Source organism: Haliotis rubra, unplaced genomic scaffold (assembly GCF_003918875.1).
Source record: "Haliotis rubra isolate DU_JTF1 unplaced genomic scaffold, ASM391887v1 Scf503, whole genome shotgun sequence".
In the NCBI taxonomy this organism is placed as follows: Eukaryota; Metazoa; Mollusca; class Gastropoda; order Lepetellida; family Haliotidae; genus Haliotis; species Haliotis rubra.
In genome coordinates this window covers 762,895-781,012 of record NW_025767195.1, presented here as the reverse complement: position 1 = coordinate 781,012, position 18,118 = coordinate 762,895, and the positions used below count along the sequence as shown (strand labels likewise).

General features: G+C 37.0%; 1 protein-coding gene across 2 annotated transcripts in view; it reads left to right on the top strand.

The window, feature by feature from the left end:
• The first annotated feature begins 2,418 nt into the window (after positions 1 to 2,418).
• LOC124291961 (serine/threonine-protein phosphatase 6 regulatory ankyrin repeat subunit A-like) overlaps positions 2,419 to 18,118 on the top strand; it is a 56,952-nt gene continuing 41,252 nt past the window's right edge. The window contains exons 1-2 of one of the 2 annotated variants that reach the window (XM_046729044.1): positions 2,419 to 2,815; positions 12,196 to 12,298. In XM_046729044.1, coding sequence (XP_046585000.1) covers positions 12,297 to 12,298 — 2 coding nt within the window. In that variant the 5' untranslated portion in view covers positions 2,419 to 2,815; positions 12,196 to 12,296. Of the gene's footprint in view, positions 2,816 to 12,195; positions 12,304 to 18,118 lie in introns of both variants that reach the window. The other variant, XM_046729045.1, reaches the window with a different exon arrangement.

The following is an 18,118-nucleotide window of genomic DNA, read 5'->3' as shown; positions in this document are numbered from 1 at the left end:
AACTCCGTATGATGGTTAACAGTTGGCACCCACCTGACCCTATTCACGACCTGTGACACCTCTTCGTACCTGTCATGTGCATAGCTGACCTACATTGACGAACGTTGACCTTTATGACCCAACACTGACGCTGTTACAGGTCATTGGCTCCCTCACTCTGCATTTTGCTGACAGTTACATAGACAGATTCTTTAATACAAATGCATAAAATCAGTGATTTACAATGTGATTAGGTTGTCTGACAAAACATCCACTTGCACAGTTTGAGATCGATTGGATCATTGGATGATGAGATATTTACAAAAAAACGGGTCCGCATGCATTTCATGCCAAACTATAGACACCTTGATCACGATTCATTGCCGGTTTATGTCTCCTTATCTCCACAGCCTCCTGTAGTTTCCTCCGACGCCAGTTGTTGTTATTGCTCGAAAGCACCCTGGTGTCATTCCACATGATTACATGACTTGGGTTATTTGCCTTGTGCTCCGATATAGCTGACTGATCATTTTGTTTGCATACTGACGACTTGTGTTCAGCAACCCGGGTGTTGATGGGCCTGAGAGTCTCGCCAATATATTGATCGCCACAGCTGCATGGTATTTGGTATACACATCCTCTATAGTTTGGCATGAAATGCATGTGGACCCGGTTTTTTGTAAATATCTCTTCATCCAATGTCCCAATCGATCTTAAACTGTGCAAGTGGATGTTTTGTCAGACAACCTAATCACATTGTAAATCACCGATTTTATGCATTTGTATTAAAGAATCTGTCTATGTTACTGTCAACAAAATAAACAACAGAACGCAGAATGCTTGCAGAGGGCGGGAGCCAATGACCTGTAACAGCGTCAGTGTTGGGTCATAAAGGTCAACGTTCATCAATGTAGGTCAGCTATGCACGTGACAGGTATGAAGAGGTGTCACAGGTCGTGAATAGGGTAAGGTGGGTTCCAACTGTTAACCATCATACGGAGTTTGTTTCTCTGAGTTGTTCAACATTAACAACAAAACCCATTAGTGAGAATTATTCTGTAGGGTAAAATCTTTAAATTTTGCAAATAGCCGGCGAATGACATCTCTGATGACCCTGATGTCAAAAGAATCTAACGTTGGATGCCTACCTTTTTGTAAAAGGTTTTGTTTATTGGTTGTTGGTTTATTTTTCACAATTTTTATCACGATGTTCTTTTCATGCCAAGAGCAAAAGTTGTAGTTTCATGTAATCCGACACCTTATAAATCGGTTTGCTACGTTTGCTCTCTTGTAAAACAAAATTCAACACATTTCTAATTAAATGTTTAGCATCATCTGAATAAGCTTTCATGATGACAGCTAGAAGTAGTCAATGTGAATTATCCAAACGGTCTATCACTGTGCAGTGCACAGGTAACTATCATGAACTGCACGTGCATTGACCTTTATGACCCACCACTGACGCTGTTACAGGTCATTGGCTCCCTCCCTCTGCAAGCAGTCTGCGTTCTGCTGTTTATTTTGTTGACAGTTACATAGACAGATTCTTTAATACAAATGCATAAAATCGGTGATTTACAATGTGATTAGGTTGTCTGACAAAACATCCACTTGCACAGTTTAAGATCGATTGGGTCATTGGATGATGAGATATTTACAATAAACCGGGTCCACATGCATTTCATGCCAAACTATAGGGTTGGGGCTTCCATTTCTAGATCCTCTTCCATTTGCCTGGAGTGTCTTAATTGTTGTACCGCTAGAGAAAGTTACATCAAAGCTCGCTTTGCTCTTGATTAGTCGGGCTATCTGATGGCTGACTGGTCCCACGTAGGGTATAGTGATCCTGATCGGGGATGGTTCAGGCTTGAGGCGCGGTTCTGATGATTCAACCGTTTTGGTCTGAGTGCGGCGTTAACCATGCAGCAAACAAACAAAACTAAATGTGGCTTTATGCTACGCACACTGCCACATCTGCCATTGTGAAAGAATAAACACAAATAGACAATTAAACGAGAATGACTGTTCGCTAGAGCTGCGTTGTGTAAGTCTTAAAACCAACGAGCATTTTATAATCGGTGGCGTGGTACAAGAATGTTTTGTCAGGCACAGAAAGAACGGTGCACTAAGGTTTTTTTTGTGGCGGGTGTATAAAGAATTTTTCACCAGCTCTGAACTTCAATCCTCAAGCCCCGGGTGTATATTCGCAGTATTGTATCAGGATCCCGCGAACCAATCGTATTTCGTCTTTCTGATATGGAGGTTGGTTAAACGTTTCATCTATGCTATGCACCCCATGAGCCCAGTCGAGTGGTTGCCTGGTCACGATTACGTCATAGTGCCATATATGGAACAAGGGTTTCCGGGAAATCCTCAATCGGGTTCTCAGAACATTAATTACCATATCAATGCATATACAGAACAATAGCCATCACTGTTCTCAGTGCAGGGGATACAAACAAACTTCCACGAAGCAATATCGAGTTTCCAATCATATTACCTGAGCCTTTTCATTGCACAAACCGTGGCGATAGGTGAAACTTGGTCACGTGAAGACACGTTTACATTTAGATGTGGTTCACTAAGTTTCTGTGCTCGACCCTTGCCTTAAACAGCAGAAGTTTCCAGGTAAACTGAAATATATGCCACCGCTCTGGATTCGGAAGTGAGCCATTTGGCTATCGCGACCTGACAGTTCCAGGAACAACCCTCAGTGCACCAGAGACGTTTGGGCTCGCTTCGTCTTCAAGGTTGTGATCTACTGTCGTCAATGTTGTGATCGACTTCTAACTGTCGCCAGTGTTTGTTGAAGTTGTCACGAGCAGATATAGTTTGGGTAAGTTTTCCAGCAATGACACGCGGGCTAATTAACACAGACCGCACGTGTATGTGGTCAGATGGTTTGTTTATGAAATTATTCATGTGCATTGTGGAAATGGTTTTCAGCAACCCATGTTAAATGTAGGTGGTGACTGGTGAGATGGGGGGTAACTTGTAACTGATACTGCGGATTTGTATAGTTATTTATTTCACTGTGCTGTGCTCAGTGATGCATATCGATCAGTTTAGTACATTGATGCTCGTAATGTCAAACCCGTGAAGGTCCGGGTTATAACATTGATCTTCCGTAACCCATGCTTGTCAGGCTCGCTGACTTTTTTGGTAAAGTATTTTTATTCACTTTACTTGGTTACATTTGAACAAGATATGTGGGTAGAGTAGAATGGTACAGGTTGCCTAATAAAAAGCAGACAATGTATAACATATGGTACTGGGACTATAGATTAACAATTGAGATGCTAGCCAATATTACAGAGAATTAAAAGACTAAAAAATAAATTACAGGACTGCATCTAGGACATTCCATTTTCTGTAAAAATGTTTCATATTATCGTTTTTCTTCTCGATAAATTTCTCTATCTCGTAGACATCTTTTAATAATGTTCTGTAGATAGTGAAGCTAGGTTTGTGTCCTTTTATATTCATTACGAAAATGTGGGGCTTTGCCAATAGTGTGGTTGAGTAAGTGGTTACTACTGCAACAAAATAGAATATCATGGTTTGACATTTCATACGTTTTACCAAGGACTTGAGTTATAAAATTGATAAATTCTGACAAGAACATTTTGATGGTTGGACAATCAAGGTATACATGGTAAATATCCTCACTTACTGAACCACATAATGTACATAGGTCATTATCTATCAATTTCATTTTTAGTAATTCTCGTTTAGTGTAAATGACTCTATGCAAAAACTTATATTGAAAATCTAAGAGTTTCCCGTCTTTAGTGCATTGTCTATATTGTGAAAATATGGTTTTCCAATTTATCAACTCATTTAGTTCCCCGTTCCATTTGAGACACACATTCGGAATGTTATAGTCAGATATAAAATTATCATAGAACATCCTTGAACCTTTACTAGGTTTAATCAAATCGTTCCAAGGAGAGCACATAGATAACGACGGTATATTAAAATTGATGTTTGTTAGTATAACTTCTTTCCACTGTTTGGGTATACTAAGGAGAACACGATTAAAGTACAGTACAGTACCTTTAATACCAAATTTTGCCTTAAGTTCTGCAAATGTTAGAAATGCGTGGTCGTTACAAATATCTTTAATATAAACTATTCCACATTTAAACCAGTTATGAATGATCAAACTTGGCTGGTTACACTGGTGATTTAACCATAGTGGCTGCATGAGTATTTCATTAATGTCGTTATTGTTACATACCGATCTTTTAACATGTCTATGCCAGGCATCAAGAGAATCTTTCCAAAATGGATTTTAATATTATAATGTTTTGTGATGTTGGCTCCTAAAAAAGAAGGTTTTGTAGAGGGAAACCGGCGAGAGAATAGTTCTTAGGTTTTGAAATATATCTCTTCAAACATGAAAGTTTTAAAGAGTCGATAAAGGTTTTCACGTCGACCATTCTTAGACCACCTTCTTCGTACCTTCGTACTAAATTAATTCGTTTTATTTTATCAATTTTATCATTCCATATAAATTTGAAGAATAATCTGTTCAAATCAGTAATAAATGTTTTTCGGGGATTAAGGAGAGAAGAGAAGATGTGGACAATCGTGGATAAAGCTAAACTTTTAACGACGGTTATTTTCCTTATCAACGTTAAATTGCGTCTTTTCCAATTCAGTAGAATTCTTTTTATATTTTCGAGTCTCTTCTTTGTATTGATTACCCATAGGTTTTCTAAATGAGCATTTAATTTGATTCCCAATACTTCGAAATTCTCATTATGCCAATCCAGCTTATAGTCCTGGGATAGAACTATTTTACTACCTGCCATTGAGCATCTAGCCATACTGTTTTTGTTTTATCAATATTTATTTTCAAACCTGACATCTTGTAAAAGGAAAGCAAAGTTTTCATAGTTTCATTAAGAGGGGTTTAGGAACCGTCCAAAAATAATTCAGTGTCATCTGCATATTGATCAATAACATGTTCGATGTCGTTTAAAGTCAGGCTCGCTGACTTGGTTGACACATGTCATCGGTTCCCAATTGCGCAGATCGATGCTCATGCTGTTGATCACTGGATTGTCTCGTGCAGACTCGATTATTTCCAGAACGCCACCATATGGCTGGAATATTGCTGAGTGCGGCATTAAACTAAACTCACTCACTTGTAATGTCAATCAGGGGTTGCTGGCATGGTTGATGGTAGTCATCATTTCTACTTGGCATAAATTGCTGCTAATAGTGTCTATCACTGGATTGTCTGTTCCAAAGTAGGTTATATATTTACATACTGACTTTATACAGATGAAATATTACTAGCGATAGGAGGTGGGGGTAGCTCAGTGGTTAAAGTGTTCGCTCGTGACACCGAAGACCTGGGTTCCATTCCCAACTTGGGTACTATGTGTGAAGCCCATTTGTTGTGTCACCTGCTGTGATATTGCTGAAACAGTGCTGCTTAAAATGAAAACTCACTCACTGGTTTCCTTTGTTGATTATCTCCCTTGGTAGAGATCGAGTGCCGAGGTTGATCTGGGATTATGGGTTGGATGGGGTGGCTGTCGGGGAGCGTATCTCTGGGGTCTTTGTCATTTGTCATTGTCTCAACTGACCCCATTGTCTCAACTGACATCATTGTTTGAACTGGCCCCATTGTCTCAACTGACCCCATTGTCAGAACAGTGATCACTGACAATGTTGAAAAATTATATGTATGCAACTGTTAAAAACATTTTAGTTGGATCTGTGTTAAGGTTGTCAGTGTCCCAGAGACTAATCACTGATCTTGGGGTGTATTTTGTTGATTATTGCTCACTTTAATAGAGTGAGTGAGTGAGGTTTTATGCTGCTTTTAGCAATATTCAAGCAATATCAGGGCATGCGACACCAGAAATGGGCTTCACACATTGTGCCCATGAGGGGAATCAAACCCAGGTCTTCGGTGTAATGAGTGGACACTTTAACCACTAGGCTACGACCCTACCCTTAAAAATAAAACTGACATATTCGAAGAGTTTTGGTAATGATATTTATGTTATTTTACGGTTAAAATATCAAACCTCCCACCTCCTGTATATTTTAATTAAACTTTTAACAAAACAAAACATATAGTTTAAACATTTATTTTTTTCTGCTTGACATTGCACCTTGTGCCGACTAAGGTATGCAGTGTTCAATATAAGATCTACTAAAAATAGTTTTGCCTAGACAGAATGCACGTGCAGATTACATTGTGAAAAAACACTTAAATCATGATTATCAATGTAAATAACATATGACATTTTGTTCTGAACTGTCATTAAATCAACAGTGTCAAAAGTGCCTTTCGGCATTCATATGAAACCTAAACTTATAATATAAAATTAATTCTGATTAATATGTAAACATGTTGCATATGTTGAAATTTATCTGATGTTTTTGGGGACCGTTTCTGACAAAATACTGACTGGCAATGGAAATATAATAAGCATGAAAGACACAACTTCAAGATCATATTAAGATCAGTGTTACACTTAAAAAGGCTTAAAAAATAACATGACCTGCCATTTCTTAGAAACCTGGAGCACGGCAACTTGACAGTTGTTAGGGACCTGAACAAAACATAAGGAGCCATGGAGCACAGCACCAGGAAGTTCATGTTATATCATGATGTTTTGGGAAACAATGTTGATAAATTGCTCTATGTTTCCTGCATCATTGATTTAGGACAGTGTTCCCACAGGCTACATCCAGCAGCTTGAGTTTCAACTTCTGTTCAAGGGACACACTTCACTACAGATGTATGCAGTTGTGTACTTGTAAACTGAGATATAAACACATTCCCAACATGTATGATCCAGTTCTATTTTCTGAGAAAGCACAAGCTGAGACATGTAAACATGCTGTGTAATCATTAGAGTACTTTATCAACTTAAGTGATTGTCTGGTAGGTGATTATCTAGCATGTGATTGTCTACTTAGGAGATTGCCTTGTAGGTGATTGTCTTGTAGGTGATTGTCTAGTAGGTAATTGTCTATTAGGTGATTGTCTAGTAGGAGATTCACGTGTAGGTGATTGTCTTGGTGATTGTCTGGTAGGTGATTATCTAGCATGTGATTGTCTACTTAGGAGAGTGCCCTTGTAGGTGATTGTCTAGTAGGAGATTCACGTGTAGGTGATTGTCTGGAAGGTGATGTCTTGTAGGTGAGTGTCTGGAAGGTGATTGTCTTGTAGGTGATTGTCTGGAAGGTGATTGTCTTGTAGCAGATTGTCTAGTAGGTGATTGTCATGTAGGTGATTGTCTAGTAGGTGATTGTTCTGTAGCAGATTGTCTAGTAGGTGATTGTCTTATAGACGATTGTCTAGTAGGTATTTATAGTACTGGTTATTGTCTTGAAGATGATTGTTTTGTAGGTGATTGTCTAGTAGGTGATTGTCTTGTAGATGATTCTCTAGTAGGTGATTTATAGTAGGTTATTGTCTACAAGATGATTGTCTAGTAGGTGATTGTCTTGTAGCTGATTGTCTAGTAGGTGATTTATAGTAGGTTATTGTCTTCAAGATGATTGTCATGTAGGTGATTGTCTAGTAGGGAGTCAGCAAGTGCATGCTACAGGGTCTGATCTTAAATGGGACTCTTCTTTTATATAAATAACAAACACACCTTGAGATACATGATAATGAAAGCTGTAATATGTGTGGCAACTGTACTCTACTCTTATTGATGGTTTTGTTTTATCACAGGTATTTTAGTGAGTTTACTTTTACACAGCACTCAGCAATATTCCAGCTATATGGTGGTTATCACAAGTATTACATCAACAGATAAAGTTTTAAGTCACCTGTTAAAGACACAAGTTAATATATGATTGTCTGGAAGATGATTGTCTTGTAGGTGTCTGGAAGGTGTGTCTTGTAGCAGATTGTCTAGTAGGTGATTGTCATGTAGGTGATTGTCTAGTAGGTGATTGTTCTGTAGCAGATTGTCTAGTAGGTGATTGTCCTATAGACGATTGTCTAGTAGGTATGTATAGTACTGGTTATTGTCTTGAAGATGATTGTTTTGTAGGTGATTGTCTAGTAGGTGATTGTCTTGTAGCAGATTGTCTAGTAGGTGATTGTTTAGTTGGTGATTGTCTTGTAGATGATTGTCTAGTAGGTGATTGTCTTGTAGCAGATTGTCTAGTAGGTGATTGTCAAGAAGGTGATTGCCTAGTAGGTGATTGTCTTGTAGATGGTTGTCTAGTAGGTGATTTATAGTAGGTTATTGTCTTCAAGATGATTGTCTTGTAGGTGATTGTCTAGTAGGTGATTGTCTTATAGATAATTGTCTAGTAGGTGATTTATAGTAGGTTATTGTCTTCAAGATGATTGTCTTGTAGGTGATTGTCTAGTAGGTGATTGTCTTGTAGATGATTGTCTAGTAGGTGATTTATAGTAGGTTATTGTCTTCAAGATGATTGTCTAGTAGGTGATTGTCTAGTAGGTGATTGTCTTGTAGGGGATTGTCTAGTAGGTGATTAATAGTAGGTTATTGTCTTCAAGATGATTGTCTTGTAGGTGATTGTCTAGTAGGTGATTGTCTTCTGGACAATTGTCTAGTAGGTGATTTATAGTAGGTTATTGTCTTCAAGATGATTGTCTAGTAGGTGATTGTATCGTAGATGATTGTCTAGTAGGTGATTCATAGTAGGTTATTGTCTTCAAGATGATTGTCATGTAGGTGATTGTCTAGTAAGGAGTCAGCAAGTGCATGCTACAGGGTCTGATCTTAAATGGGACTCTTCTTTTATATAAATAACAAACACACCTTGAGATACATGATAATGAAAGCTGTAATATGTGTGGCAACTGTACTCTACTCTTATTGATGGTTTTGTTTTATCACAGGTATTTTAGTGAGTTTACTTTTACACAGCACTCAACAATATTCCAGCTATATGGTGGTTATCACAAGTATTACATCAACAGATAAAGTTTTAAGTCACCTGTTAAAGACACAAGTTAATATATGATTGTCTGGAAGATGATTGTCTTGTAGGTGATTGTCTTGAAGGTGATTGTCTTGTAGCAGATTGCCTAGAAGGTGATTGTCATGTAGGTGATTGTTCTGTAGCAGATTGTCTGGTAGGTGATTGTCCTATAGACGATTGTCTAGTAGGTATGTATAGTACTGGTTATTATCTTGAAGATGATTGTTTTATAGGTGATTGTTTTATAGGTGATTGTCTTGTAGCAGATTGTCTAGTAGGTGATTGTCTAGTTGGTGATTGTCTTGTAGGTGATTGTCTTGTAGATGATTGTCTAGTAGGTGATTGTCTTGTAGCAGATTGTCTAGTAGGTGATTGTCAAGAAGGTGATTGCCTAGTAGGTGAGGTTGTCTTGTAGATGGTTGTCTAGTAGGTGATTTATAGTAGGTTATTGTCTTCAAGATGATTGTCTTGTAGGTGATTGTCTAGTAGGTGATTGTCTTGTAGATGATTGTCTAGTAGGTGATTTATAGTAGGTTATTGTCTTCAAGATGATTGTCGTGTAGGTGATTGTCTAGTAGGTGAATTGTCTTGTAGATGGTTGTCTAGTAGGTGATTTATAGTAGGTTATTGTCTTCAAGATGATTGTCTTGTAGGTGATTGTCTAGTAGGTGATTGTCTTGTAGATGATTGTCTAGTAGGTGATTTATAGTAGGTTATTGTCTTCAAGATGATTGTCTTGTAGGTGATTGTCTAGTAGGTGATTGTCTTGTAGATGATTGTCTAGTAGGTGATTTATAGTAGGTTATTGTCTTCAAGATGATTGTCTTGTAGGTGATTGTCTAGTAGGTGATTGTCTTCTGGACAATTGTCTAGTAGGTGATTTATAGTAGGTTATTGTCTTCAAGATGATTGTCTAGTAGGTGATTGTCTAGTAGGTGATTGTCTTGTAGATGATTGTCTAGTAGGTGATTTATAGTAGGTTATTGTCTTCAAGATGATTGTCTTGTAGATGATTGTCTAGTAGGTGATTGTCTTGTAGATGATTGTCTAGTAGGTGATTTATAGTAGGTTATTGTCTTCAAGATGATTGTCATGTAGGTGATTGTCTAGTAGGGAGTCAGCAAGTGCATGCTACAGGGTCTGATCTTAAATGGGACTGTTCTTTTATATAAATAACAAACACACCTTGAGATACATGATAATGAAAGCTGTAATATGAGTGGCAACTGTACTCTACTCTTATTGATGGTTTTGTCTTATCACAGGTATTTTAGTGAGTTTACTTTTACACAGCACTCAACAATATTCCAGCTATATGGTGGTTATCACAAGTATTACATCAACAGATAAAGTTTTAAGTCACCTGTTAAAGACACAAGTTAATATATGAACACTAAATTTGAATATAGACTATACAATTTTAAATGAATAAACGTGCTGTCCAAGATATTTTTTATGGATTAAACTTCTTTTTAATTTCTCTCACAACGTTTCGAGACCATTCCAGGTCCCTTCATCAGGTGAACTGGCAGTTAGGACTATGACGTCGTCACTATGACGTCATTACTGAGTTATGACGTCACAATGCAAGTGACATCACAGTACACTAGGGAGAGTACTGTATAAGTGAGTTAGTTACATAATGATGAAATTTATGCTAAATAATAGAGTTGAAAGTTGAATTGTCAATACACAACAACTGCTAATTACACAAAGGTTACTTGATAGCAGGCTTTCCAAAAAGAATAGTAGACTCGTTTTTTCTTGTATCTAAAGTTCATCAAAAGTTCATCAAAAGTTAATCAAGAGGTCCCACGCACTTGGCAGGTATACACCTTGATCACGATTAATTGCTGGTTTATGTCTCCTTATCTGACAGCTTCCTGTAGTTTTCTCCGAAGCCAGTCATTGTTATTTCTCGAAATCACGAGTCTAAAAAACGAGTCTACTATTCTTTTTGGAAAGCCTGCTATCAAGTAACCTTTGTGTAATTAGCAGTTGTTGTGTATTGACAATTCAACTTTCAACTCTATTATTTAGCATGAATTTCATCATTATGTAACTAACTCACTTATACAGTACTCTCCCTAGTGTACTGTGATGTCACTTGCATTGTGACGTCATAACTCAGTAATGACGTCATAGTGACGACGTCATAGTCCTAACTGCCAGTTCACCTGATGAAGGGACCTGGAATGGTCTCGAAACGTTGTGAGAGAAATTAAAAAAGAAGTTTAATCCATAAAAAATATCTTGGACATCACTGTACAACTTCTAAATGCCACTGAAAGACATCAATAAACATGCTGATATTACAATGTTTAGGTAAATAATCCTAGTGCAAAATCTCTTTGAATTTATTGGCTGTGTACACAATAGAAATACATTACACTTATGACGTCTCTATACATATATAGAATACTTTATGTCAGAATGGTGTGTAACAGTAACAGAAAATACCAAACTGAAATCCTCTGTTCATAAACCAAATTGTCTGAGATTGCTGCATTTGGAATATTCTAGGCAACTAAGGGGATCAGGTGGTCAGACTCCCATATGAGTAGATCGATGCTGTGCATGGGGGATGCACAGTTCATTTTTACCTGTTTTTACGAGAGTTTCAATGGTCATTTAATAAACTGTCAAACTGTCAGGACAAAAGTGGACAGGGGTGTATCTCTGCACCCCCCTCTGGATCTGCCTATGTACACCTGTATTACTAGATTGTCAAACACTATAAACATACTGTATTACTTCAAAACAACACAATATAGAGATAATAGACATACAACTCACCTGATTTGAGATGACGACTTCACTCTTTGCTGACCTGCACAGTTCTGCCTTGTGTTGAGAAATCGTGCAATGTAATCAAAACGTATGGTTTAACACAGATTAACAGTAGTACAGGTACACTGTACAGACCAATTTTATTTCTTGTTTTACGGATTTTTGTCCTCAGAAAACTTAACGGCTGGAGGGGGAAAAAAATATAAAATCAAAATCACCAGTCAAAGTAATATTCCTTCTTAATACCCAAAGTATTTTACTTTTGGCAATTTATGAAGTGTATATAGGGCAAAATACAATCTAAATAAAATTTCTCGTAAGTTTACACTTTTGGCCAATTTAGGATTTTATTTTTGAGCAGGGAATTTAAAAAAAATAATTCATATTCGTGAAAAAATCTGACCGGCAGATCCGTAAAACAAGAAATAAAATTGTTCTTGCTTTGTGAAAAGACATTTCACTCTTCATCTTCTGCTTGTTTTTCAGAGCGAAAAAGATTGCATGTCTTTAAGGGGACCAGGAAAGCTAACCTGTGTCTAAGAAACACCTCAGAACAAATTGAAGGAAGGAATCCTGACAAAACCAAAATGTAAGAATTTTGGAACTTCTCTGCTTATTCCTTATCAGTTTGAGGCTAGAACAATTCATATCCTTCAGATCACCTACAGGCTACTCACCATCAACTGTTTTCCCATAGACTTCTATAGTAACCTTAAAAAAAAATTAAAAATAGACAGGCTATCAACAGCCATTCCATGTACACATGGGTACACTCTGGCCTTTAAACTACCATAAAACACAATATCTGGCCAACTTGTCCAGCTCGTTTTGTGAGCACAGGAAGCGGAACACATCAACCACATTTCAAACTGAACAGGGGTGTTACCACAAAATAAGAACAAAGACAACATAAATATATGGCATGGGGTGAGGGAGTTGATCTTGTGCCAACCTTCAATGTTGTTGTTTGTTCTGTGGCCATCATTAGCAAAGTGGTTCCAAGTCAGTTGGTCCCAGGCTCTCTCAATCCATGTTGTTGTCACATAGTCCATAAACTTGACACAGGCCTCTCCCTTGGGACTTTCACCGATAGCCTCTAGCCACACATTTTCGACTTGGTCAAAGTGCACAAAGGGAAGGGCTTTAGCTCGGCTCATCAGTTGATAAAATCTCCTTTCTCCTTATACGTTGCTGCAAGTCCGAGATTTTGAATCGTCATCTCTCATATTGCAAACAAGCACTCTACACTCGAAACTCTTTTTATGTTCGTCTATACTCCAACTAGAATCTCCATGTATTTAGTTACTTAATTAACTTGCATTTCCTCATTAGAAGAATAACTTTCATTAATCCTATTACTAAGTGTTTGAAAATAAACTGACTGCTTGTAATCTCTTTATTGTCAGATCACTTGGACATATCTTAAGTGCTAAACCCCTTTAGTTAATCAAATCTCATTAGTAAGCATCTTGAGACCCCCAAGATCTCCAATAGCCTCTCCCAAATAGATTTTACAGGTCAGTGACTCCACGGCTCACACTGAACCATGGAGAAATCACTCATGCGTGGTTAGACAATCCAGGTATAGTCAGGGCCTAACAATTAGACGAACCAGGTTGTAATCGTTTACATACGGACCGGCTCAGCGAGCAAGCAGATACTGATTTAGTGTAGTGGAACCTATAGAAAAATTTAGAAACATTTGCCCTAGGCAAATCTGTGATTTATGTACTGTATATACCGGTACATGTAACTTCTCAGAAAAATATAAAATTGCATGAAGCTTCAATACTTTTTCCTGTCCAACATATCTATATGGCACAAGAATATAATGATTTGCTGCACTGACAGAGCTGTAGGAGTTATATCATGTCTATTTCACCAAAGCTATACAAAATGCACTTCTGCATTAATAGAGAAAGGTTTCAAATCATACATATACCATGGGTGTTTACTCTTATTTCACAAAAGAAGGGGGGCCATGGGTTAATTCCATGCATGACTGGGACTGCCTTGATCATATCAATCCAAAATATATTTTGAACGACAATAATCATGGAATTCAGGTCAGAAATTGGACAGGTTTAACATTAAGCAGCTTTAACATCCTGACATATGTAAGGCTGGATGATGAACTTTGCCAGAATGTAATAAGTGAGGGGTTGGATAATGCCTAGCAGTCTGAAACACTGACCACAGTACCCTGCCGCCTGTTAGTCGATCAAGGCAAATGACCCCTTCAACAGATGAAATCACTTTTAGACCACAGCATGATAAGAACTTACACTTGAATCTATTGATTCATCAAGCTAAGACTTTGAAATACTTCCAGACATTCAAAATTATTGACTGTGTATTGTTTTGAGGCTGTTAGACTTGCCAATTTCATGTATAAGCCTTGATAACTTAAGTTTGCAATCTTGACTTAAAAGCTAAACCAGCTCAGTCTGGTTTTACTACTTGACAGTTTACTGCATCGTCAGCCTTACTAGTATACATTTCCCTATTTACTGCACATTACTTCTCTTCCCTCCTTTCTTTTCTTATCCACTGTATGACAATTCTCTATTTCAACCCCCAGTATTTCAAGCCCCTAAACAGTATTTTAATATTTTCCATTATGACTTATGGAAAATTATTTTATGTTGAATTTGCGTTGTATATTTGTTTCTTGTGTTTTGAATATACACACATTGAGCTTGTAAAGGTGAAACTTGTTATCTTGATGAAATGGAAGCAGCAGCCTGAGCGTATTTCACATCCTTTGACAAATAACCCGGTCTGTCCTCAAACTGATCTGTTTATATTCATATTTGAGGATGCCGGTTGATATCTCGACATACCGACAGACAATAGGTTTTTTTAAATGATTTCACAGTTAAATTCCCATGCAAAATTTAAAAAAACTTCATATGCCATAATGACGTTATGTTTATACAATCCGCAAGTGCAGCTGATTATGTTACTAATTCTTCTATGCTGTGGTGATGTGCACCCAAATCCAGGCCCACTTGCTTATCCTGACTTAAAATAGTTCATCTGAATGAGCGTAGCATAAGAGAAAAAGTTGATTTAATCAAGGCAGAATTAAGTGACTATGATGTTATATGTTTAACAGAAACATGGTTGAAAGTCACAATTGATAACAATAATATTCTTATCCCCGGTTACCACGCCCCTTTTAGGAAAGATAGACCATCAAAAGGTGGAGGTGTTGCTATCTATGTGAGAGAGAACCTGCATGTTACACATGCTGATAAGTTGTCTCCCTTAGGTTTAGAAGCGATCTGGGTTAAAGTTATGTGTAAAAACAAGAGCTATTTGATTGGAAACTTTTACAGAGCAGATAAAAGTGACCATTATTGGGAGCTAGTCCTCCAATCAATTGGTAATGGCATTGACATGGGCATAGATACTATTATTGCTGGTGACTTTAACATCAATATACATAACCAGACTAATAACATGATTGACAATCTTCTTGATACATATGACTTACAGCAACTTATCACAGAACCAACAAGGATCACCCAAACGACTAGTACGTTAATTGATTTAATCTTTGTTTCAAACCCTAATTGTATTCGCACTTCGGGTGTGCTTGATCCTTTTTTTGCAGTGATCATTGTCCAGTTTATGTCTCTGTTGGGGGCTCTGATTCAACGCCTTTAAAATTTAAAAGGAAAGTATTTTATTATGATTTAGCTAATACTGAGGGAATGAATCGCGGCCTTAACAACGTTGACTGGGATTCCATCTTTAGATGTAATGATATTGATTACTAACACATGAATTTGTTGATGTTTTGAGAAATATATGTGATATTTATGTCCCAAACAATGTGGTAACAATAAGACCTCGGGACAATCCATGGATGAATAGTGCTATAAGAATACTTATCAGGAAAAGAAATAGACAGCATAAGAAAGCAAAGACTCCAAATTATGATAAAGACTGGCAAAAATTTAGGCTTTTACGGAACAAAGTAACGGCAGCCGTGAGAGCAGCCAAATTGAAATATATTTCTGAATTAGATGATAAGATCAATCAGGGGAGTAATTCTAAATTTTGGTGGGCTTTAGTGAATAAGTATATAAAATCCAAAAATCGAGATTATAAGAAATTTCCTTCGATTATTCATAACGATAATAAGTTCAATGATAGTAAAGATAAAGCAAATATATTTAATGAATATTTTGCTGACCACGCACAAGTTGACTATCCTGATAAGGAGACTCCTACACTTGAATGTAAAGTAAAGACCCCACTTGCGTCTATTGTATTGACTACACAAGAAGTAAGAGACATCCCATTATCAGTTGATATTTCCATAGCCAGTGTACCAGACAAAACAGGTAACAGATTTATCCAAATGATCGTGCCATCCCTTTGTACTCCTCTTACTAATCTATTCAATTTATCCCTAGAATATTGTAAATTCCCAACAATATGGAAGGAAGCCATTGTCATTCCTATTCATAAAAAAGGTAGTTTTAATGAATGTAAAAACTATAGACCAGTTGCTCTTACCAGCTGTTTATCAAAGGTATTTGAGAAATGTATTTTTAAACATGTGTTTAACTTTTTTGTAGATAATAACGTATTAACGAATTTGCAGTCGGGATTCATGCCTGGGGATGGAACTGTATACCAACTGACATACTTGTATGATTTTATACTACATGCATTAGACAATGGCAAAGAAGTCAGGGCAGTTTTCTGTGACATAAGCAAGGCTTTTGACAAGGTTTGGCATAAGGGAATCATAGCGAAATTAGAAGCTTATGGTATTAAGGGTAAGTTACTTGATTGGTTTTCCAGTTATCTTGACAATAGATTGCAGAGAGTAGTTATAGACAATTCCAATTCAGATCTAAGGAAAGTCACTGCTGGGGTGCCACAACGATCTGTCCATGGGCCATTACTGTTTTTAGTTTACATAAATGATATCATTGAGGGTATCAGTAGTAACATTCGTCTTTTTGCCGACGATGCTTCGATAATCATGTTGTTACAGCCGCTTCCTTAAATAATGACCTAAACAGGATCTCTCACTGGGCTGAACTATGGCAGGTTAGCTTTAATCCTGGTAAGACTGAAGCTGTTTTATTCACTCGCAGAAATACCGGTAACCAACTTCCAATTCCTAAGCTTAAAATGCATGGAGTAGACATTACTGAAGCCGGCTACCATAAACACCTAGGAGTAACCTTGCAATCAGACTGTAAATGGAACTCCCACATTGGTGAATTAGTTAAAAAGGTTTGTCCATTGGTAAATTGTCTACGTAGTTTTAAATACAGATTATCTAGAAAATCATTAGAGCAAATGTACAAGTCATATATATTACCAACGTTCGATTACTGTTCGCACCTTTGGGATAACTGTACTAAAGAACAAGAAAAACTTGTCGAAAATCTACATTTAGACGCACTGCGGATGATTTGCGGGGCAGTTAGAGGAACAAATCATGACTTAATATATAAGGAAACTAACTCTATGCCCCTAGTTGACCGTAGACAAATTAGCAAGTTATCATTATTTTACAAAATGGTTCATCATATGACACCAGTTTATTTAACTGATCTACTGCTCGAAAAAGTATCACAGTTAAGTGACCATAGATTAAGAAACAGAAATAACATTCAAACTATAAGGTGTCGTAGTGACTTGTATAGCAACTCGTTTTTACCTGATACAATACGACAATGGAATGATTTGCCTGAGAATATGTACGATATTGAAACCATAGGCCAATTCAAAAATGCATTCCAATCATCTAAACCACCCAATTTTAATATATTCGATAAAAACTTTGGTACACGTTTCTGCAAAATTATCCACTCACGCCTCAGACTTGGGTGCAGTAATTTGAAAGCGCACGTTTGAACGGCACATTTCAGTTGATCCATTCTGTTCCTGTGGTCACCCCTATGAGGATACTTTACATTACTTCTTTACTTGTCCTAATTATTCTAACATCAGACATCGCATGTATTTTTACGAACATGGATATGATTTAAATTCTGTCCTAAATGGTAATCCAAACAAAAATGTACTTGTAAATTCTTTCATACTACAATCTGTCCATTATTTTATAATAAAATCGCATAGGTTTGATAAATGATTAATAATGTTTAATACGCAGGTTGCTTGCTTTCCTATCATGCTGCATATTATTTAATATTTGTTTTATTCATGTATCAATGAAATGGAGAGGTATTCAAATAAGCCATTACGGCTTGTTTACCAATCCTAGTTCAATTTATTTTGAATAAAATATGTTTACACTATGTATAAGCCAGTTTAGAGGGAACAAAGTGAAAAAATCCACATAACTTTGAAAATTTATTGGTTACCCTGCCCTAAACTGAATATTTGTAATTACAATAAACAGTGTTTGGCAATA